Source organism: Diospyros lotus, chromosome 2 (assembly GCF_014633365.1).
Source record: "Diospyros lotus cultivar Yz01 chromosome 2, ASM1463336v1, whole genome shotgun sequence".
In the NCBI taxonomy this organism is placed as follows: Eukaryota; Viridiplantae; Streptophyta; class Magnoliopsida; order Ericales; family Ebenaceae; genus Diospyros; species Diospyros lotus.
In genome coordinates, this window is record NC_068339.1 from 27789866 (window position 1) to 27814828 (window position 24963).

General features: G+C 36.0%; 1 protein-coding gene across 2 annotated transcripts; it reads right to left on the reverse strand.

Annotated features, from left to right (window-relative positions):
- Nucleotides 1–3002: 3002 nt before the first annotated feature.
- On the reverse strand, nucleotides 3003–24808 carry LOC127794410 (calcium permeable stress-gated cation channel 1-like). 2 transcript variants are annotated; one of them, XM_052325467.1, is made up of 12 exons: nucleotides 24310–24808; nucleotides 23190–23534; nucleotides 20065–20211; nucleotides 17864–17999; nucleotides 17178–17279; nucleotides 16318–16437; nucleotides 16082–16162; nucleotides 13402–13742; nucleotides 5937–6182; nucleotides 4569–4893; nucleotides 4045–4278; nucleotides 3003–3516 (listed from the first exon to the last, which is right to left on the reverse strand). In XM_052325467.1, exons 2-12 carry the CDS (start codon nucleotides 23501–23503, stop codon nucleotides 3244–3246), a joined length of 2319 nt encoding a protein of 772 aa, XP_052181427.1. In that variant the 5' UTR covers nucleotides 23504–23534; nucleotides 24310–24808; the 3' UTR covers nucleotides 3003–3243. The 2 variants fall into 2 exon arrangements, with proteins under 2 accessions (XP_052181427.1, XP_052181428.1); XM_052325468.1 differs by having other exon boundaries at nucleotides 23190–23396; nucleotides 24310–24803.
- Between the last annotated feature and the right edge of the window lie 155 nt (nucleotides 24809–24963).

Genomic DNA, 24963 nt, shown 5'->3' on the forward strand with positions numbered 1-24963 from the left:
CTAAATCCTGGGTGTCGTGTGTTTGGGTCAGTGTAATACTTTTGTGTTTTTGAGTTAGGTGTATATTATGAAAGCCTAGGTGGGCTCATGTTGTGGATGGTTATGTAAAGATGATTATGAGATGTTATATGATAAAAAGATTATGATTTTAATAAGGGTTGTTTGTGAGTTGTAGTTGTGTTATTATTCGGTATCATTTAAGTAATGACCCTCTCACAAATCCTCTTAGTGCACAGAAGGTCCGGGAGGCGGGCTGTTACAGATTTACTTCAAAATTCATAGTGGGTAGGTAAGGTAGTGAAGTACACTTGGAAAGCCAAATCACTATAAATCACTGTCTCATGTGCTTTTAGTTTTGTTTGTTCTTGTTAGCATTTTTATCTCGACTTAATTTGTTCTTCCATCCATAAGATTTTGTATTCATTTTTCACAAAACGAGATTATCTTTACACGGTTGATACCTCATCGTGTCATTTTAAGGTCTTGAAGTTTAACGAATCCATGGTCTTAACAGACGACATCTTTGTTTCTCAAAAGAATTATTTTCTATTATACCAATTCACCCCCCTCTTGGTATGTGTCATAACATTTCAATTCTATCATATTGGCCTTAAAGGTATATGCCATGGGTAGGCATGACCCTAGGAGTTGAGCTATCTAGCCCTAATGACCTCGTGGCTTATGATGAGGATTTGACTTTGGGTGGAGCTGGTTGGCCTCAGGTGTTAACTTGGAGTTGAGCTGTCTAGCCCCAAATGTCAGTCGATAAGTGTATAAACCTTGGGTGGAGATAACCGGCCTCAAGCATTGCCTTGGGAATGAGTTGTCTAGCCCCAAGCATCTGATAGTATTGGATATATAATGTTAGGGTAGGGTTGTGTGCAAGCATCATCTCTTGTTATTGAGTTTGTGTGCATGGTATGGTTGGGCTAGGTGTTTCACTTTCTGGTAGGTGTACCTTTTATGGGCATTATGGCTTACTTGCATCGAGTTATATTTCTTTTGTGGCTTATTCTTATTGATCATTCTTTTAATATCTCGTTATTATACTTGGTTGGCTTTGTGGCTAATTTTCTTGCTTCATACACCATTCCAGGAAAAAGGCAAAGTTAAGGCTGAAGGCCAATCTAGGAAAGGCGGATATTTGGGGATTAGACGTGTATAGAGCTCACCTAAAAACCAGGTCTTGGGAGTTTTTAGTTTGTGTGTCAAGTTCTGGTTAAACTCTTGTATTTCGGGGACTTGTATGTATATTTTGTGACCATGGTTTGATGTGTAGTAATTAGTGATAGCCTAACTCTTGTGTATCTTTTGCCTTGGATGGTTGTATATGTTAGCAATGGAAACGGGGAACTATGTGTTTTGTTGAGTTGTGTTACCCCCACACGTGAAATTATGAAGACCTATGTATATGTTGTTGTGGTCATGATTTGGGGTGTTGCATCTAATGGAAGCTTAGTACTTATGTATTTATGTTATGAGTGGACGTGCATACTTGGTAATGCAATGAGTGTTTGGATGTTTTGTTATTATGTCTTTCCTTTTGGTGGTTGGGTTGAATGTTCTTAGCCAAGTTATTTCTGTATCATTCTATTGATGACGTTCTCATAGATCCTCTATGCTAGCGATGGCTTTGGGTGGCCAGCCGTCACAATCTCTCATCCTCTCTTTGTCTAATCAGAAACCATTTAGGTTTTTGAAACCTAAAAATGGTTTTTGATTGTCATTTTTTTATCAAACTATTTAGGTCGGAACCTAGATGTTTTAGTCAAAAATGATGATCAAAGACCCAGATGAAATCTTTAATCCAATGGTAACAACAAGGACAACGATGAGATGAGAATGGAGTCATAGAGAACAGCAATGAGATGGGAATTGGGAACTGGGTCACAAAAGATAAGAGTGATTTGGGAAATGACAATTCTCCACGATTTTGTTCTCTTTTTCTCATCTCAAACCCAAAACAGTGTATTTGTTAGAACCCACTATTGTAGGGGGTTTGTTAGAACTCGCCCATGCCAATGGGTTTCGATCTAGAACCCGCCTATATGGGTCCCACTAGTGGGTTTTGTTAAAATCCATTGTGTAATTTTTAATTTTTTTAATTTAAAAAAAAAAGAGAGTAGACAAAAGAGGATATTTTGAGAATTTAAAAAAACTTAAACCTATATGTTGCACAATAATAAATTTTAAGAAAAGTCAATGACTTTTTCTAAAAGATAGGTACATTTGGTTTGTGGATAAAATATCATAAGAGATTCTTAACTGTGGTCTTCACGTGTTTAGTTAGCAAAACTACACTACAAGATATCATGTATTTAATCATATATTTTATTAGATTAATGTAAGAATAGATACAGGATAATGCAAAAATGACTAAAATACCCTTATTACAAAACCTTAGTTCACGCATTAATCAGCTTTTATATTTGTGAGGTAACATAGTCATTTCACCCATCTATCCTACCCCTTGGATAATGAATCTCGACCTTCTCGAGATTTTATCCCTCATGCGAGATTCGAACTCTCATCTCATTTATTATTTCACGTGTATAAAAATAAACAAAATACAGAATCATTTTTATCTACCAATTTATCATGTGATACTGATATCCTATAAACCACATGAATCCAAAGATTATTGGTGTTTTTTGACTAAATCCCAAAAGTAATTTGCAAAACTTATGCTATAATATATTCCGAACGTATATAATTATTATTTTATTTTATAAGTTATACATCCAAATATAAATTCTAAACAAATCATCTATTGGAGCATAACTCACATAAAAGTCTAGAATTCACATAATCGACCTCACATAGTAAAATAAATACTGAATATATTGTTATTATTGTTGTTATTCATTTCCTGTGTCATCCTTCTCTCTCAAAATAAAATGAAGATAAGTTTTCTCCTTTTCATTGTAATCTTCTAATACAATGAGAGTCATAATTATTTCTCCCTCCCCCTTCACTTCTCCATTTTGTACGAAACTTCCCTCTTCCAAACAAAGCATTAAAGACCGAACAATATTTATCGTTCTAAATTAACAGGTCATAAAATTCTCATGACATAAAATCTCTCTCTCTCCCTGCATATATATATGTATGTATGTATGTATACATAAACACGACAAAATAAGCTATTTTTGTTTTCTAATTTACATAACGATCCCCCACTGCTTTCAACAGTGCAAGGCGCCAATGTACAAAGTGGGGACTCTCATGAATTTCCACCAGACCTTATGGCTGCGGATGTTCTTTCTGAACAACCTCCTGCAGAGATGGCGATGAGGCACTACTAATTTTGCTCGGGACAGGCGTGTTTCTGCGAGACTGGCGCTTCGTCGGCACTAGCACTTCCTCGTTCTTCCCCCATTTTCCATCGACTTCGTCGTCATCTTCATCCTCATCGTCACCTTTGAAAATAGGGTGGATATAAGCATTGTGAAGGTAGCCTTTCAGATTGAGGTTTGGTTCCTTGACGCGTTCCCGGGTATCTTTCATCATGGCTTCCTGAAATTTGACATTCACCCAGCAAAGTTCAGAACAATTTTCAACATAACGACTAAACCATAGAACACAATGAGTAGCATTCAAGTGCTTCAGCCTTTGGGAAATCCGACATCCAGAGGGACTTATGACATGCATGTGAACTAATGCATCTAAGCAAGCGCCATGGTCGCTAGCATGGATTCAAAGACAGTAAGCGCCAATGCGCAGGAAGTTAAAGCTGATGCGGTAGCTCAGTTATCACAACCTATTGAGTTCTTAAATGTGGGTGTTTAACCTTTAGTATTTGTATATGGATCAGCTTCAATCCTTCTAATGAGAAAAGTAATCCTACTTAAACCATAAAATCCATCTTCCGTTGAATTCCGCTCTCCAAAATCTAACAGTCCTAAGAACAAACCAAAGTTCCTCCAGGTATGTATGCATATATGAAATAACCAGTCAGACTCAATCTTTGGCATAGCAAAAGAAAAGAATTAACCAGTGAGATAATAAAACATCAGCTGTTGCAAATTGTGGATAGGAACAGACCTGCAATGGGCATTTGACAAATACAGGTTCATAACGGCCTTTGCAGAACTTATGGAATGATAAGGTCAGCACTGGAAGGGCAATGAGAAATGGTGTTGACTGTGCAGCATGTTTTGTACTCAACAATCCCATTAGAAGCAGTTGCGAGATGACCAATGCAGCTATAATACGTCCATGGACATCTGGCCAAAATGCTGCCCCACTTTCATACTCTTGGTTGTAGACGTTTATGATCTGAATTATAATGGAGAAACTCTTTATTAATATAAAGAAACTAAAGGAAAAAATATATATATGATTATGTTGAAAAACGAGCACATAATCCAGCTTGTCCATTCAATGCTCTCAATAATGGTATATAGAAAATACTTCTGAAAACAGGACTACTTATGAGGCTACAGTCATGAAAGAAGATAGCAGTGATATAATATAGATTACAAAATGCCAGAAGGAATCATCAAGTGCTAATATATACTATGTGCATCCTGGCTCTAATATCTTATATAACAAATATATGCTTTTACCTGATGACGATACACGAGATATGCGAAGCCAAAGAAAACCAATATGTAAGGAAGTAGAAATGGTGTCACCACAGCGTAAACAAGGCCTAGTAGAAAATAGAGTTGTATTTGAGGTTCACCAGTGTTGAAACCAACACTACCGGGATCCATTGCCTCCTCCCTATCCTTTTCAGTCTTCACCAATAAAATATTTTTCAAGTGGTAGAAAATAAGTGGTTTCAACCTTAAGATCTCCCCAGCAACACCAGCCCATCCATCAACCATTATGTAGGTTATGAAGAAAGTTGCTTTCATTGGAATTGATACACCAATGGTTTTAGGGATCCTGCAAAAAGCATCGCTTTTCATTAGTCTCCAAAATCTCAAACTAAAAAGCAGTGTACAAATTACTGATCAATGCTAATATACAATCAAGACATCATAGTGGAAACCAAAAGTTTGTTAGGATAGAAAATGGAATTAGTTCGGAAGTGATCAAATCAACAGAAAGGTAAGACAAATAACTCAGCAAAAATCTTTAACTTGAAAATGGACATAATCATATCAATCAAATATTCAAAGAGATCAGAGCACTTTATTGACAAAGAAACTATACAAATTCTTAAACTAACTTGTATTCTGAAAGACAAAATTCCTGTTGCAGTCCAACAATGAACAAATAAAAAATAAAAAATTTCTAAAGCTCCACTAATTAGATAAGTAGGCAGAATGACGTCAACCAACCATTTCATAGAGATGTATGCTTAATTTTGATAGAGAATCCATTGCAAATTTAGACCTACCTTGTTGCAGTTTTGATAGACTATTTAGACAAAACCAAAACTGTTTAAATGATAACTAAAAAAGCACCATGGAAATATGGTCCCTCAATAGTACAAATTTATCGACTACTTGTGTGGAATTTAACTTGATCTCTAACATATTTTAATGTAAAAAATGATCATTTTAGTATTTGGAGAGTCTACTGCAGCTGAAACACTGTACACCTAGGAATTCGCTTTCGCTTATAGGACACCATGAAGGATAAGTAAAATGATATATGCCATTAAAAAGATAATGCTTTCTTTCCAACATTTCTTATGTATCTAATGCATGATCAACAAATATCAATCCACATATATACTTCTACTCTGCATTCTACAAGGGGAAATATAGGAAATGGATGGGACTTCCCCAATTATGACATTCTCTTATTTGCTGCTTTTCAGACCAACATATAGTATAAATCAATACCTTGTGCACAAAAGCATACAAATATAATAGTCATATCATAATATCAAACTTGTATATGTTGATATAAGCAAAGAGAAGCATAGACCACTAATGAAAAGTATGTCAACATGAAAGAAACAAAGACCAATATCATACTCATTTGCTGACTGATTAATAAACGTATGTAGTTGCTCAAATGCAGTTCCTGCAATTATGCTCCCAAGGAATACATTCACAAAGTTGAAAATGTAATATCTAGATGCAGATCTCCTCTCCAAAGATGATATACTTATAAAGCCTTCAACCTTAGACATGAACATCAGTATACTTGGCAGCACAATGAGAAAAATCTTCAAAGCAATCCCAGGTAAAACACCTTGGATGAATGACTTAATGAAAGATCTGCAAGTAGATCAGGATATTTTTAGTGAGGAGCGGTAGTAATCCATAATGAGAAATCAAAAGCACATGCATCAAAATTGGGAATGCAGTTATAACTGATAGATCAACCACCAAACTGAATCAAAATTAAAGGAATTATGTTCAGTTTAAGAAAAAAGGAAAAAGAAAATAAGCTTGAAATAAGTTCAACAGCAACAATCCCAAGCCTAAATCCCACTAGGTGGCGTTGGCTATATGATAGGTTTTCAACCACCTCTAGGGTCAGATCTTCTGTAATGTCCATTATAGCCCACATCATGTTGAAGATTAGAAATGAATTTAAATCCAAAATTCATATAAGCAGAACACCCTAGTCTAATATCAGCAACGGTTTTCTTTTTCCATACTTTTCTCTGCAGTAGAAGATAAATAGATAAATCTAACCAACTTTGAAAACTAATAGGACTTTTAACATCATATTTCAGTTTTTTTTTTTTTTTTTTGGGGGGGGGGGGGGGGGGGGGGGGGGGGTGTTTTTTTTTTTTAGGTGCAAAAACAAAATAACCAAGAGATCTCCTCTCCCATTTCACCCTTTTCAGTTGAGGCAAATTAGAGTGCAAATGTCATTTACACTGCAACTATAGCTTCTCACTTCATCTGTTTATCAGTTGCTTTGATTCTCCAAGAGACAACCATAACAATACTTCATATAACAAAAGTTTACACTAGCTTCATTGATACAATTTATAAGCAAAGGAGCGAGATAATAGATTTGAGCCTGTTCATTACTAAAGCTCCATTTGTTTTCATGTAAAATGTTCTACATTGAAAAACACTTTACCTATAATAAAAAAAATTGTGTGAAAACTTAAAAAAAAAATGCACGTGTGAAAATTTATTTTCTCTAATTTTGCAGTGTTTGGTTGGAATTTTGTTTTAAAAACTATTTTTAATTCAATTCAACTTGAGTCTCTTCCCTTAACTTTGGGAATCCAAGCTATATCTTAAACTCAAGTATCAATTATATTTGCAAATTCCTAAATAGAATTGAAAATTCCTTTAAACTCATGTATCAATTGAGTTTTTCAATGAACTGAAAAATGATGTAAAGACATATATAAGGGTAAAAAAGAAAACAAGAAATAAAGGAAGGATGACTATGTATATAAATTCACACACACATATTCAAAGAAATGTGAAGGTCAGAAAGACAAAAAAAAGCCACTAATATGCTTCAATTGGCAGTTTTAGCTTTTTTTTCTCTAGGCACTAAGCATGTTTCAGTTTCTGCAAAATAGCAGAAACCATGGGTGTTACAGTTTCTGCCATTTTGGCAGGACCTCATTCATGGTTTCTGCTAAAATGTGGAAAACGGTGATATTAATTTTTGTGACTGCAAACTCATTGCAGATTATATTTTGTTTTTTTTTTTTTAACCACATTAGCAGTTTTTTGCTTTATTTTTTAAACCGTGTTAGCAGTTTTCTTTGTAGTGTTTGGGAAACAATTTTGTATGGGTCTTATTTTGTGAATTTCTTTAAGGATACTTTTAGATTTAAAAAAAAAATCCCCCATATATAGTTGGAATCCGGAAATCAATCCCTGATTTAAAGGGAATGATTGAAGAGATTAAATCCCCAAATTAAAATAGTAATCAAAGGAATTATCTTGGGTCAACTTTCTGTTTTAGTTTTTTGATACTCATATTTTTGTATAGCCTAAGTTTCCTATTCTTGTATTTGGTAGTTTCCTATTATTGTATAGCCTAAGTTTTCTATTCTTGTATAGCCTAAGATAGAAAGATCTCTTGTATATATATGTACTGTACAGCTAATTCGGAGGTAAGAAATCAAGTAATTTCTTTCAAAATTATTTGTTCATGATATCAAAGCCAGGTTCGATGCTGGTCTGACATTCATCTCATCAATCCTTTATGGCAGAAACTAAATCTTATTCGGCAGCCTCTTCAACACTCTTCCATTGCTCTTGTTATTTCTACTACTTTAGCTAATCCCATATCAACCCTTGATTTTCATTCCATTCAAATCACCCAACACAAACTCAAACGGAACCAATTTTAGTGAATGGTTCCAATCTGTGTTGCTTGTTATGAAAGGCAAGGGCAAAGTTGGCTATCTGACAGGTGTTATTCCTATGCCACCTTTCAACTGCTGCTAACTATTCAACTTGGGATGCTGAAAACTCTATAGTCATGTCATGGCTCATCAATTCTATATGGAGCCTAAGATAGGACGGGTCTACCTCTTCTACAAAACTACAAAGGAGATCTAGGATGCTGTGCAAGAAATTTACTCCAATCTCGAAATCACGGCCCAGTGTTTTGAAGTCCATTTTGCCCTTCGAACTATTAGACAAGGTAACATCTTGGTCACTAAATACTATAATGTTTTGATTGAACTTTGGCAGGAGATGGACCTGTTCTATGATATTAGTTGGCATTGTACTGAGGATGGTACCAAGTACACTAAAATGTTGGAGAAGGAAAGGGTATTCAATTTCCTACATGGCCTCAACAAAGATCAAGATGAAGTTCATGGTCGTCTCCTTTGTACCAAACCTTTCCCTTCCATCAGAGAAGCCTTTATTGAGATCAGACATGAGGAGAGCCACAAATGAGTAATGCTCAGCAGCCCTTCAAACCAGCTCCCTGATTTGGGATCCTAGAATTCTGCCCTGGCAATCCATCATAGTACATCTCATTCAAAGGAGCAAAAACTTGAGATAAAACTCTAGTGTGATCAGACATGAGGAGAGCCGCAAATGGTTAATGCTCAGCAGCCCTTCAAACCAGCTCCCTGATTTGGGATCCCAGAATTCTTCCTTGGCAGTCCATCATAGTACATCTTATTCAAAGGAGCAAAAACTTAAAGATAAACTCTGGTGTGATCGTAGTAATAAACCCTGTGGTACAAGGGACACATGCTGGAAACTTCATGGAAAACCAGCAAATTGGAAGCCAAGAAGCCAACGAGAACAGCATAAGTCAGCATATACAACTGACTCATCCATCATCTCTGAAAAACTGGATGCTCCGTTTATAGTGGAACAGATGGAAATTTTACGACAACTACTGAACCAGTCCAAAGTGCCTAAGGAAACTAAACCTACCCCCGAACTAATACAGCCACAATAGTTCATAGAGGTAACACTCAAATCCACTTTATTATCCAAATCACATTCTAACAACTGTTGGATTGTAGACACTGAGGCATTAGATCATACGACGGCTTACCAAATTTTTTTTCCACTTATAAAGACTATGCTGAGAATATTAAGTTTGCAATTGCTGATGGGAATGTAACTGGTGTGGCTAGTCAAGGCACTATTTTTCTACATGGATTAAAATTGTTTTTTTCCCTTCATGTTCCACATCTTAAATGAAATATCCTTTCTATTGGTATATTGACTAAAGATCTCAATTGTATAGTCACATTCTATCCTACCTATTGTGTATTTCAGAATTTGTCTTCAGGGAGGATGATTGGCAGTATTGAGGAGCAAAAACGACTAGGCCACCCTAGTTTCAATTATCTAAAAATTTTGTATCCGAAATTATTCATCAATAAAGATCCTACTTCCTTTTAATGTGAACATTGTGTTTATGCTAAACATCCACACTCTCATCATCCTACTCATCCCTATAAATCCTCATAGCCATTTCATATTATTCACAGTGACATTTGGGGGCTAGCTCGTGTCTCAACTTTAACCAGTACCTGATGGTTTATCACGTTTATTGGTGACCACACTCGTGTTTGTTGGGTTTACCTCATGAAGGACAAATCTCATACTTGTTCCATATTTAATCAATTTCATAAACTTGTTATCAATCTATTTCAGTCTTCTGTTCGCATCCTTCAAATTGATAATGGTGGGGTACTTTGCACAAGAATTAAACCAATACCTTATTGATCAGGGTATCATCTTACATCAAAGCTCATGTCCCTCTACTCCCTAACAAAATGGAATAGCAAAAAGGAAAACTAGGCATCTTCTTGAGGTGGCCCGATCCCTAATGTTTGCTAGCAATGTTCCAAATCTGGGGTGAAGCTATTCTAACAACTGCCTATCTCATAAATAGGTTGCCTTCCAAACCACTTAACTATTGAACCCCACTGAGTTGTTTACTTGCTATGTTTCCCATAATTTGCATTCTAAACTCACTCTCTCCCAAAGTGTTTGGATGTACTACCTTTGCCCATAATCAACATGCTCACTGCAGCAAACTTGATCCTAATATACTCAAATGTATTTTTGTTGGGTACTTTTCCACCCAAAAAGGTTACAAGTGCTACTTTGCTTCCACTCACCGATTTTATGTCTCTTGTGATGTATGTTTCTTTGAACATCAACCTTACTATCCCAATGTTTCTCTTCAGGGGGAGACCCCTCATGAAGATAGATAATCATTGGGACCCATCTATTTCACTTCCTATTTCTCTTCTGATTTATCCATCAAATGTTCCCTCACTTGAACTATCCTCACATCCTTCATTAGACCAACCTGAACCTTACGAGAAATGAGTCAGGGGGAGAACCTACTATTGAACCACAATCGATTAAGGTTTACTCAAGAAGGCCAAAAGCTCTTCCACACAGCCATTCATCTAAACTAGAGCCAAGTCTTGGTTTGAAAGAGGCTATCATAGTTGATGATCTTGATGTTCCAATTGCTATAAGAAAAGGGGTAAGATCATGTACCAAGCATTCTATCTCCTCCTATCTAACCTATTCTAAGTTGTCTCCTAAGTACAACATCTTTACCACTATGATTGATAATGTGGAAATCCCTAAAGACATTCAAAGTGCCCTTCATGACCCTAAATGGAAAGACGCTGTTTTGGGGGAAATGAATGCATTGAATAACAAGACTTGGGATATTGTGGAGTTACCTAAAGGAAAGAGACTTGTTAGATGTAAATGGATATTCATAGTCAAACATGGCCCAGATGGAAAAATAGAGAGATACAAGGTAAGGTTAGATGCCCAAGGATCCACACAAACTTATGGCATTGACTATGAAGAAACGTTTGCTCATGTAGCGATGTTAAATTCAATAAGGGTTCTTTTGTTTCTTGCCGCCAACTTAGATTGAGAATTTCACCAGATGGACATGAAGAATGTGTTTTTGAATGGGAAGCTAGAAGAGGAAGTTTATATGAGGTTTCCACCTAGTTTTGAATCCATTGAAGCCTCAGGTAAAGTCTGTAAATTAAAGAAGTCCCTCTATGATCTCAAGCAATCACCCAAGGCATGGTTCACAAGGTTAGTGCTACTATGACTCAATTGGATATCAGCAAGGACAGGCTAACTACACTTTCTTCATTAAATAGGCTGAAAATGGAAAAAGATCAATTTTGATAGTGTATGTAGATGATACGTTGATAACAGGTGATGACAAGAGATAACGGGACTTAAAACCACGCTACAGGCTGAATTTAAGGTCAAAGATCTTGGTACACTAAAATACTTCCTTGGCATGGAGATAGAAAGGAGTAAACAAGGTGTTTTCATAACCCAAAGAAAATACACACTTGTTCTCTTGAATGAAACTGGAAAACTTGGTTGTAGACCTGCAAGTACTCCATTAGAACAAAATTGGAAGAAAAAAGTCACAGAAAATGACTACTATTGATAAGGAAAGGTAGTAGTGCCTAGTAGGAAAATTGATATACCTTTCTCTTACCAGACCTAATATTACCTATAGTGTAAGTGTTGTGAGTCAATTTATACACTCACCTACACAAAGACACCTAGAGGCAGTAAACCAAATTCTTCGATACCTAAAAAGGACCCTTGGAAACGGGATTTTGTTTCAAAAGAGTGATTATAGGGGAGTTGAATGTTTTGTAGATGTAGATTGGGCAGGTTCAATTGAGAATAACAAGTCCACAAATGGCTATTGCACTAAACTATGGGGTAACTTGGTCACTTGGTGGAGTAAAAAACAAACAGTCGTGACAAAGAAGCAATGTTGAGGTCAAGTACAGAGCAATTGCTCGAGGGATTTGTGAGTTGATATGGCTAGAAAGATTATTACAGGACCTAAAAGTTACATGGACGAGACTTATGAAGTTGTATAGTAACAGCAAATCAGCTATCAGCATAGTTCATAATCCAATCCAGCATGACAGAATGGAACATGTGAGAATTAACTGAAACGTCATCAAAACAGAGATTGAGAGTAGAGTTAGACACAAGAAACTGATGTTCTAACTAAGGCACTGTCGAAACCAGGTTTTGAAGCATTTGTAAGCAAGCTGAGAATGATTAACATCTATTCACTAGTTTGAGAGGGAGTGTTAGAATCAAAAAATCAATCCCTGATTTAGAGAAAATGATTGAAAATATTAAATCTCCAAATTAAAGGAGTAATCAAAGGAATTATCTTAGGTCAACTTTATGTTTTAGTTTTTTGGTAGTTTCCTATTCTTGTATAGCCTAAGGTTCCTATTATTGTATAGCCTAAGTTTTCTATTCTTGTACAGCTGATTATTGGAGGTAAGAAATCAAGTAATTCCTTCCAAAATTATTTGTTCATATATATATATAGGAAGAGTTATATGAACTTATCTAATAATGCAACTCTATTATCAAGGAGAAGTGGCTGCTCAATTCCTTTTACTACTCTCGCATCATTTACAGGATATTTTACTGTAAGTTATTTTGAGACTGCTAGGAAAAGATGTAAGAGGAAGATAAAGAAAACTTAATGGGAGACTCTTATCTATGATAAAAATTATTGGCAAGCTAGAATTCAGACAACCCCAGTGGAATTAAGGCTTGATATGTCCTTGTATGTGTTATTTTTGGACTTATGCTAAAAAATAATTTCATGTAAAAGTATTTTACTGACTTCCTCTCTAACCAAACAATGAAAAATGAGTAAAAGATTCTACACCAAAACAAATCCAGCCAAAATATATTATTCAACCACAAATAATGGTTATCTTCTTTACTACTCATTTAGGAGGCCTAGGGCTAGTTATTTTATGAATATTATATTTGAATCATGCAGTTAGAATCTTAATCCAATTGAATGTGTGAGATTTCCATGAATATAAGAAGATATAAGTAAAATTTCTCTACAACTCATAAATATTGGCACTACTTCAAAAGGTTAAATGTGCACAGAAATAAAATTTCCCAAAGAAAGCAATGCATGTAATTCCCAAACAACATAAGGAAGTCCTTAATATAAGAATGGAAGAAAACTCACGTGTCAATGATAGCCCTCAAGAATGGTGCTGATTTTTCGATACCTTCAATGTTTGCAAGGGATTGTACAAATGTGATTGGGATCATGAAGAAGAATGTGAGGAAAAAGAAGGCAACAGCAATTATAAGCCTCCTAATTGTCAGTGAAACATAAGGGATAGCCAGGTTGTTCCAATAGACATCACGAGGCTCAGGGGCCCACTCTGTCAACCATATAGTTGGATCTCGTGATTGTTGGGTTTGTGCACAGACAGCAGCTCCCCAACGAGTTTTGAATGAGACAAATGCTGCTGGCACAATATAATCTGGACTTTCCATTATCCTTCCTCGCTCTGCAACTATCTGAATATGAAATGATACAAAAATGGGTTTCAATAGGAAATGAGTTGAAGTTCATAATAGAAGTGAAATGAGAAACGTAATCACTATGATCTTCAATCTACAAGGTGAAGAAAAGAAAAAGGCCTATGAATAACAGGTTCTAATTGAATGCAATTCAAGTACAATAAAAACCAATTGAAGCATGAGGATTCCAGTAAAAGGTTATCTGCCACAACATGAAGTGAGCCATTAAGAACATTCTACCTGGTATTTCATAAGTAGACAATTTGTTCACAGCAATATCAAGGGCGCATCATCATGTTTACTTTCTTAAATTTTTGTAAGCAGCATTGGCCTGGGCAACAAGCAATGATGGTAGGACATGTGGGGCAATAAAATGTTGTTCATAGGTTCAAGAGGACTACTTTTTTAATGGACACATAATCATTTGTCAATTTTGAGGGAGAAGTGCTTGCAATCATAACTAATAAAATCATAATTGTATTAGCAAGATTGTTATCAAAGAAGACATTGTCTCACACCCCCACACATGCGCAAGCACACACTAGCACACACTAGCGCACACGCACACACATGCGCAAGCGCATGTACACACACTCACATAGGGCACACACACATGCACAAGCGTAGGCGCACACACCCACATAGGGTAACAATCGAACCGAGCCAAACCGAGCTTTGTTGAGCTCAGGCCAAGCTCGGCTCGATGAGCATGAGCTCAAGCTTGAGCTCCATTAACATGAACCGAGCTCGAGCTCAGCTCAGGCTCGACTCATCAAAAGGTTGAAGAGCCGAGCTCGAACTTGGGCTCGATAAGCTTCTCGCAAGCTTGAGCTCGGGTTTGGGCTCAAGTTCAAATTTGTCAAAATTATGTTTAAAAAAAAAACTGATAATATGATATGTAAATAATTAACAAATATAACTTTAAATCAAACCTAATAATTGATTAATCCCTTAAAACGATAATTAACCACTTAGTCGATTAACTCTTTGGTTATTCAAATTATGTTATTCCATCATATATTCGAGTAAAACAAGTATATAATCGATTAATCCCTTAAATGTTCAAGTCTTATTTGATTAAAAGAAAAAGTTAGTCAAATACAATACTTGTTACTCAACTAAACATTTCCTTACTCGATTAAAATGATAATTACTCTATTAAATTCATATATTTGTTGATTAATCTTCAAGTCATAGCATATCTTATTATCAACACATTTTAATGGAGAAAGTATATGAAAGTTTTGCATTTAATTAATTTCTCATCGTCAAAACATTCTCAAAATCAAACTCAACAAAATTTAATGATATTATTATAATAATTTAAAGTTTAATAATTTTATGTTAAATAATTTTTTTATAAAATTATGAATAAATTTATTAATATATTTATAAACGAGTCTATTCACGAACTATTCTCAAATTTCTAATCGAGCTTGCTCGCGAGCCTCTAATCAAGCTGGCGAGCTAAGGTTTATTAAGCTCAAGCTCGACTCATTTACAAATCGAGCTTCAAAGTTAGGCTCAAGCCCGACTCGTTTATCTTAATGAACGAACTCGAACAAGCTCTTATCGAGCCAAACTCCAAGTCACTCATCAACGGCTTGACTCATTTTCAACCCTACACCCACACCTATACCCACCCACCCACACATACTCGCACTCACACCCTCACCTGCACCTGCACACGCACACCCACACCTACCCCCCCACACACACCCAAACCCGCATCCGCACCCACCCCACACACACACACACGATGTCTATAAATTCACGAACTAGCTGTAACACATCCCCTTAGGGTTTCATTCTTCAGGGCTATGTTGTTAGTTCATATTCATTTCCATAGTTTCTATTTGCTTTTGTTGTAAATGTTGCTTCCTTTTTGTTAGCAGTAAAAGGTCCTCAAAAAATCATTTATACTAGGAAGAAAATCAAAGGAGACATTGTCTCACACCCACACACATGCACAAGCGCACACGAGCACACGTGCACTCACACTAATGCCCGTACACGCACGCACGCACACTGGTTATCCACTAAGCTAGACTTAACTGGAAAACCCACTTTCAACCATTTCAAGGGGCTTGAACTCATGGGAAAATGATAGCACATATGGTCATTTAAACCTCTATCCCATGACGGCATGCCAATATCTATGAACTATGAGATTTTGAAAACAAAATATTAAGTAACTTATGATAGTTTTATAAAAGGATAACAGAGGAAAGGAAAATAAATACTTAAATTAAAATAAAAAAAAGTAAAGCAAACAAACTTTGAATAGAAAAAGAAAATTATAAGTTATCTAAGAGAAGTTCAATAAGAGCAATTACTTCTCTTGATAGTCTCTCGATTTCAGATGTCTGAAAATCAATTCCATCCACCTTATCCCCACAGAGGCCAAGGAAACCAGTCTGCAAGTTTAAAAAAAATGCAAAAATCCTGTTATTACCCTAAATTAATTAACTGAACTTCACCAGAACAAGAAGGAAAGTAGCATTATGACAGACACTATAGCAACACCTCATGCAACAAATACGTCTATACAGGCATCACATGCATGTAGTACCTTCATCATAGGCCGTTTTGACGGACTCCTAGAATACTTTAACTGGTAATAGTCAAGCCAGTTTTCCTTTTTCTTCTTCTCCTTGACCAATTTTGCAAGTTTGTTGGCATTGTACACAACCTGCAAAAAAGTTTTAAGTGAGAACAAAGCTGTTCAGTAATTTAACAGGTATTCAATTATCTTATACATAAGAAATTGATAACTTAAGTAAATACCCTTCCTCTAAGTAAAATTGAACATTGTACTAATATTTTTCTGTAAGTACATGTGGTCTCTAAATAATGTATAACTTACAGTAGCTCAAACTCTGAACAAGCTGAGTTTCCTGCTTGCCTGACTGTTTGACAACAGTTGGAAAAAATAATAGAAAGAAAATTAAATGTCTTGTTCTTGTTGATAATATTAACTCCTTATCATGTGCCTAATACACAGAAGAAATTTCTCCGTAGTCCCTAGGTTGATACTTCCACATGTAATTCACCATGCCAAATACAAGAAGTTTTTATTAACTACAACAATAAAGATTAAATCTTCATTTCTGCCCTTGAAAATAGAGTGACTGACGAGTTCTGCTGCATTATTAACACTTCATTATCCACTAAGCACAAAATAGAATTGAACATACAAAAAATAATAACAATAATAATAAAAAGAAGCATAAAACTCGAGAGCTCGTGAATAAGTCCATCTAACTCATAATACTGTAATTAACCAGATCTACTGCAACCTAAATAGATACAGGTGGATTCAAGCAAAATACTTCTCATGAAATTCAGACTAATTTAGTATTCATATAAGATCTATTTGTATTTGAATGTGCATATTTATCTATCTATTAATAGAATGCTACCCAAGCCAACCTGCTGAGTAAGGTAATGATCTGGATGGTTGACGAGGAAAAAGTGCTCCACAAGCTCGCTAACTGATTCATCGGGGTCTGGCGGTACATTTCTTACAAGGACCTGTGAACAATCAGTTTCAACACTCAGGTTTAGTAGAAGCTGGCACTGAAGAGTCTTAATGGCAACTTTATGGACGTGAGGATCAATAAACTTCTCAGGAATATGTGACTGCACAAACTACAAAAGTGCCAAGTTTTCAAATTGACAAGAAGCTCAACAGCTAAAGTCAACTGCTGTTTGATACAACTATCAGATTTGTTTTGATACTCAAATGCTTACCATCATTGCTTATTTTAGTAGACACACACAGAAGAAAAAAGAGTGTAAGAAGCGCTGTACAGGAACAATTCTGGAGAATGATGTATCATGATTGTCTATCTTTCCATGGGTTCAGAGGTCAAGTTATAAGAACAATGTTAACACCATGTGGTACCAGAACGTATATCAGTATGCACAGGGATGTCAATATTTTACATACAACTTAAACATATAAACTGCACTCAAGGAGATACCACTGCATAGGAAAGAACTAACACATCACAAATAAAATTTAAAATAAAAGAACACATGAAGAAGGCCAAATAATCCCAAGGAGATGATACAAATGTAAAACATCCTTTTCCAAAAGACAGGTAGCATCTTACCGTGAACTGATCAGGGCGACGCTTTTGTAAGGCAAGAAAGTCCAACCGCATTGATACAACTGTTTCATACTCTTTTCTTAGCACATAACATGTCCAAAAAGTGAACACATAGGCCATAACAATGTGAGCCCAAAATCTGCAATCCCAGAATGGTGAACATCATCCACTGCACTACAGCAGTACTGGCAGTAAAAGTAAACTGACATTTATTTGATTATATGAAGTCCTAGAGTATAAACTGTTATATATGAAGTCCTTATTTGATTATATGATAATACAATCTCATGGCTGATGGTGAAGATAATACTGACATTTACTACATACCATAAATGTTGAAAAGAATGTCCTATTCATCCTACATTTCCCCCTAAATAAGAAGAATTATGTGGAAAAGTGATACTACAGGATCTTAGAATCAATGGATCCCTTACAATAAAATACCAAATTGTTAACTAAACTGTTAAAGAGGTTTGGACTCTACATGACACCACCAAATTGACGTTCTAGTCTTAGAATCAGAAAAAATGCGGCATTTGCTTTATTCCTTCGATCCATTTTTTGGGTTCTTCCAGGATGATAGACTCTATTTGGATCTTCGCAGCTTGGGCTAAGAATGCAATAAGCACATAATTCTTCCAACCACACTTCAATTATGCTTACAAATTGCAATAAGCACATAACTTTTGGAATGATATGCATCAATTATGCTTACAAATTGCAACAGTGAAAGGGAAATTCTTCAAAATGCCACCTGCAGATATATCAATGAGTTGGGATATATTCTCCCAGTATCATGTGTGATTTCATGTTGTACAAAATCAGATTTTCCCCTAATTCAATATATTGGAAATGAAAGAACCAAAATTCTTCCATTCAGCATGATAATTGCATATTATCTCATAAATTGAGCTGATTACAACTTCATGACTATTCTTCCAACCATGGCAATTTGAGTCACACCATATACAAATAAATGAATTAATATGCTTTGTAATTATTCTATGGGTTGCATCAATGCAAAACTGTGAGGCCAAGTCAGCAATTTAACAACCCAAACAGCAACTTTCTGAAAATGGGATCATGTGAGCTTAGGTTTTGGAGCCAATTTCTACTTAGATTTATGAGACTGATTAGAGAAGATATTAAGATTAGGAAAGGGTATTACAGATTCAGTAGGGAATAGTGGAGGCAGATTCAGTGTCAACTGCAACTGCAAAGAACTAAAAACGCTGAAACTGTTTCAAATGGTGAATTTTCAGTTGAAAATCAAAGAATCCTCTTCTATAAGAGGATGCTTTGTCAAATTCGATCAATCAGACAAGTTGGCTTGGGTTAGGTTCTTGGGTAAAACCACACGTCCAATTGGTAAACAAGTTGCCTCAAGGTTGAGGAAGTGTGGCTACCCACTCTCCCTGATTGAAAGCAATGCCACTTTCTCCTTCAAGTGAAGACTTCTACAGTTCTACCCCCTCTGCTTGAATCCAGGAAATAATGTGAAAGACCAGCCGAAGTGTAGAGTTTAGAAGATCGTTAGGGAACAAAAAGGTTCAGGGCAGGAGTTGCAGTAGTCTTTTAAGGAAAAGAAGGCATAGGTGAACAAAAGAAAATAACCAAAAGAAGAAAAAGTTAACAATGGACCTCAATAAACCATATTTTTTTGTTCCCAAATGAAAAAAAAAAAAAATCTGGTTTGTCAAGGTCCATTTTTAACTTTTTCTTCATGAACTGTACTAAGAAAAAAAATCTGGGTTTGTTGGGGGCCATGAACTCACCCCAACAAACAAAATTGTATCCCGAAAACCAAGTGAATATCGGGCATAAAAGAAAATTTTCTACTCTCTAACAACAAAAAACTATCAGCACCTTTACTGCTAATAAAGGTGTACCTGGGACCAAGCAATATAAATTATGGGATGACAGAGTGCTGTAATAATTTAGGGCTTGATATAACTTGTCAGTCACATTAACAGTCAATTTACTTAACTGAGTAGAACAGAGAAAGATTCAAAATTTGACAAACAGAAAGTCATATTAAAAACTATAGTTTAAATAGGAAGGCCTGCTGCACTAGAGACACCCCTTTTAGGAAGGCATAAAAAATGCAGCTGGGATGTTAAATATTCCTGCCTTACAAGAAATGATGAAGTAACATGTTTAGAAGCTTGCCAGAAAATAAATAAATACAAAAATAAATTTCTCACCTTTGAGATCCAAGAGGAATGTTGGATATAGAAAGCTTATCAATATCACTGTAAGTTACTTTGGATAGCCTTAACGTGCTATTTGTCCAGTTAACTGGTACCAGGACAGCGCATGCAAGTATTGTAATGGGAACAAAAATTTTGAGTCTGCAAATGTGCATAAATCAGCACAAAAAAGTAAATCAAAACTGTGAGAGAGAGAATGTAAGTAGATAATACACTCAGTGGTAGATAATATGTTCTACAAAATAACACACTTTGTCCAGATGATATCATGTCATATGGCAGTATAAGACCAACAATTAAATTAAGAAATTAGCAGAAGACCAATTGTGTAAGAGGAACATTCTGTTGAGTTCATATCTGTTAAAGAATTCTAATATTTGCATATTCAGTTAGCAAAAGAATTTGCCTATAGTTTTTTTTCAAGGTCTTAGACTAGGTTGGTTGTTGTTCAAGTATACAGCAGCATTTCGGAGTAAAACTAGCCAAATTTGTCACCAGTATTTAAACCGTGTATAAACCTGTTTGAAAGGTGGCCACTGATTAGCAGTTTGTTTGATATTGAGAGCTATAAAGAGAGTATTCTACTTCCTTCCACAGATCTTAAAAACACATAAAGACATAGCTATAATAAACAGAGTATCAACTCTTATCACCTTTCAAGACTTTAAGCCTATCTTAAGACTAAAAACTTTAGCTGTTATGAAAAAGTCTCTGAACAATGTCTCAGATTGACACGCACAAAAACAAATCTCTGACAGTGTCAATCAGATTTTTGAACATTATTTGTGGAAGATTTGAAGAATTGAGGATGTTGTAGAATTCAATACAGGTATCGAAGACTTTAAGCTTGAGAATGCATTGAGGGAGACATGATCGCTGAATCTTGGAGGGTGAACTCTCAGACCTGTTATACCAAGATAGTATCCCTGAGGGCTAGAAATCACTCTTAAGGACAGTGCTACACACACCTCAGTCGTGATTCTATTGTTCAGGACCTGATTCTACTATTCATGTTTTGAGACTTGCTTTTCAGAGGTATTCTCCATAAACTTTGTCCAACACAAAGACATCTTTCTTCACTATTTGTTGAATATTTGAAGACTTGAAGATGTTGTGCAACTCAATAAAGGAGTAATTGAAGACTTAAGCTTCTCATTACAGATTTAAGATTTGTTGAAGATTTGAAGACTTCAGCTTTACTTGTTGCAGGATTGCTAAGGTGCTGTGCAATTCAAGACAGGAGTAATTGTTGAAGAAACATATCATAGGGCTCAATATGAAACTGTGGAGCCCAGTTGATACAATCTGGGCACACTTGCAAGTTCATGGTTTCAGCACAAGCACGAGAGAGAATTCGGCTTGTTTTACGTATGTTGCTTTCACTTCAAGAAAGTTCTTTGTTTTGAATACTTAGATTGGACAATAGTTAATTACATGGAAGCAATCCACCAAAGCAACAATCACATTCTCAACAAACTGGTATAAAACTTCAAATTGGTATAAGAGCAGGTACCAGTTTCTTCAATATCTTCATGGCAGTAGGACAACACCAATAACTAAATTATGAAATTAGCAGATGGCATATATCATGTCTAATAATTCCATAAGCCACTCAATTTTGCGATGGTGACATTCTCACTGCAGGACGCAATGTGCATGCACAAACAAACATGTGCGTGCGCACATAGAGAACAAAGAAGTATCAGAAACAGAATTATTATACGTTCAGTGAGAGAGAGACAAAAGGAACAAGTTAAACGGATACTAGAATACTGCACTTGAGAAACATAATAACTGGTATTCCACTCTTTATCAAGCTTACTTGACACAAATGGGACAAAGATTTTAGTAATATCACTCCACTAATTCCAAGATTGTTATAATGCTAAGTAGAGGTAAAATGTCAGAAAAAATGAGCCTTTCCTACATAAGTTTCAAGTATAGCTGCATAGACTTTAAAACAGAAAAGGTTATTCTGACTAAGTTTTGAAAGACTAATGAAGAATGGACAGGGAAAATAGTATGTGAAACAATTAAGTTACACCAGCCACCAGCACAGACCAGCAGGAAGGGTTTCTCGAAATATCCAAATGATCAATCAGATGGCAAAGAAATGTAATGATGTATTTTTCTATTTTGTCAGTCTGTAGTACCATATTTTACAATAGCCGTTAGTAATTTACTAAGAAGCACGGACATGGACATGGACATGGAGATGAGGACACGACATTTTTTCAAAAAATTAGGACACAACACAGTTGGGATACGTTAGTTAATAAACTAAATTTTTATATTTCTAGTGACATAATAAAATACCAAAAATATATTCTAAACTCAAATAGTGAATCATCACGATAGGTGCAACAAAAGCAGCAATCGGTAGGTGCACCCCCTCCTGCAGGGTAACCATTCGTCTTCACTGTGTCCATAAGGGGATGTGTGTCCCCCTGCATGTCCCTTTGAGGATGACGAAAGCAATGTTGGACACGCCACGTGGGCATTTCCAACAAGTATCGCTGATGTGTCTCCATGTCATCAGTTTGACATGTTGGCGACCTCTTCGTCGTGTCCATGCTTTATGGGTAATTTACATAGGGTTGTAAGATCTAAGTTTTGCCGAATTCGAGTCATATAGAAATCAATGCCTCCCCCAAAAATACCCTTCTTCAAATTTATAGTTTGAAGAGCAAGCAACAACACCTTACTAGCCAGAAAATCCCTTCTGTGGCCCATAATTTGACTTGATCTATAAAAACGTCCAAACTTCCTATTCTTTTTCCTTTTCAGATTTCACAAGAACTTTATCTTAGTGCTTTGAGTCACTAAAATCATTTATATAATTTTGATTAAACAAGCCTTTATCTTTTATGCTTCACTTGGTTCAAGACAAGAAAAACAAGAAAAGGACAATAGAATATGACAACATGAAAATACTTCAAATAAGCAAGTTTCAACAAGTCCATCAAACACAATAATTGCTTACAGAATACCATACAAGAATAACATTTAGAATATTCATGAACACATTCCTTCATTTTACCCTGCAAATGATAATTCAGCACGCAAGCTAACTAGTAAGTAACAAGAGCAAAGGAATTTTGAGAACTGCAGTAGCATACCCTATCAAGTAAATCCGTAAATAAACAGCTGAATCCAATCCTGCATGATCAATAAGCTCAGGTTCCGGCATCTTAAGTGCGTCGGGCATCCAATTCAAAAACCTCAAATATGACTTGAAGTCCAAATTTACAAACTTTGATACATAAGCTCCGGAGCTTGTAGGGCTTGTTCTTAAACCTTTAAGGTACCATTTTGGGAAGTATACCCTGTCATTGAAAGGTTGAAGCCGTAAAAAGGCAAATGCCACTAAGAAAATAAATGCAGTGAGAATATTGATAGCAGCTGCAAGCCCTATGTCTCCAAGTGTAGCCATCTAGATCTTGTGGAAAAATATGCCACCCTTCCTGTCAAACAAGTAAGTTATGCATAACCAATATACCATGCATTCATAAAGAGAACAGTATACACAATCTACAAAATAAAATTATAAGATAACATTCAATTGCAGACACGGAATTTCCAACTGCTGTTTTGTCAATTTCTACTGGTAAAGTGTCACGTCTTAGAATCAAACTAGAGGCATGCAATCAAATTGCTTAAATGAACCTCTGTTAACAATATTTCAAGCCCAAAAATATAAGTGTACTAGCTGACCCCACTTAGTTGGATTAAGGCGTTGCAATTGATGTTGTAATCAAGAATAGCAAATATCTTTATATCTACGTTAATCAAGTCTCTAAAAAGTTTCAAAAAAGAAAAACAAAATCGATCTTTTACTAGAACTTACAGAAGTTCTGTCCAGTCTGTTTCCAGTAACCTCGGCAGTAGGCATATGAAAACTACCCCCAATTGTAAACATTAATCAATATTTCCAAAGCCACAAATAAAATAGATTTAGTTCTTCTTCTTTTTTCACGAAGACAACGGAAAACAGTTAAAACACTATCTAAAGAAGTATATCATATATAATTGACTGAATTTTGTTACGTAATTCCAATTTAATCAACAAAAGGAGCTGCAGAATACAAGTTTCCATGTTCCTGCCGTATATATTCGCAAAATTCATATTCTAACATATCTCTTGATTTAATACCAAAAAACTTGCATCTTTCCCGGAATTCACAGTACATATTTACGAATAAAATAAATGGAAGGAATACAGAAGGCAGAAGTTCATACTCTTGATCTCAGAACCGCGAGCTCTGCCCTATTGTGAAACAGTCGGAGCGCCAAAAGAACAGAAATCGAAGCTTTGGAGAGAGATAATTAAGAGAGTTGCAGATCTGAGAGTCCTTCGGATTGCTTCGGAAGCTCAATCAAAGCAAACACATCCATCCCCCATTCTCTTGCCGGGAAAAAGTAAACTACAAGCTATTGTAATGCTGCTTTCGCTTGGAATCCTTCATAAATTGTGATATATCTTTGGCAGCATATCACAAAAACACAATCGGAGTTTCTTTTCCCTTTCGTTCTGTTTGGCTGCCGAGAATCTGAGGGAAAGTTATGGGTTGAGCGTTATAAGAAAACGCAAGTGGTGAGAGAGTTTAATTGATTTGACTAAAAGAGAGCTGTAAATTTCTGGTGTCGGCAAAGGCACAATGTGCTCCTAACGGCTACTTATTGCCGGTTTGGATGCCATTCCATCTCCAGAGCGTCGACGTAACGCCCAATTAACTTCCGTTGATCATTGACGTGGCAGAAGTCTATTGGATGGTGGAGTGGCGTTGGCGTTGGCGTGGGTGACATTTTCTTGCCCGCGTGAGTGATGTGCTGCCGCGTAAGGGCTGCGTCCGCTGCGTGGGTTAACCGATTTGGGAGCCCAATCGTCGTCTT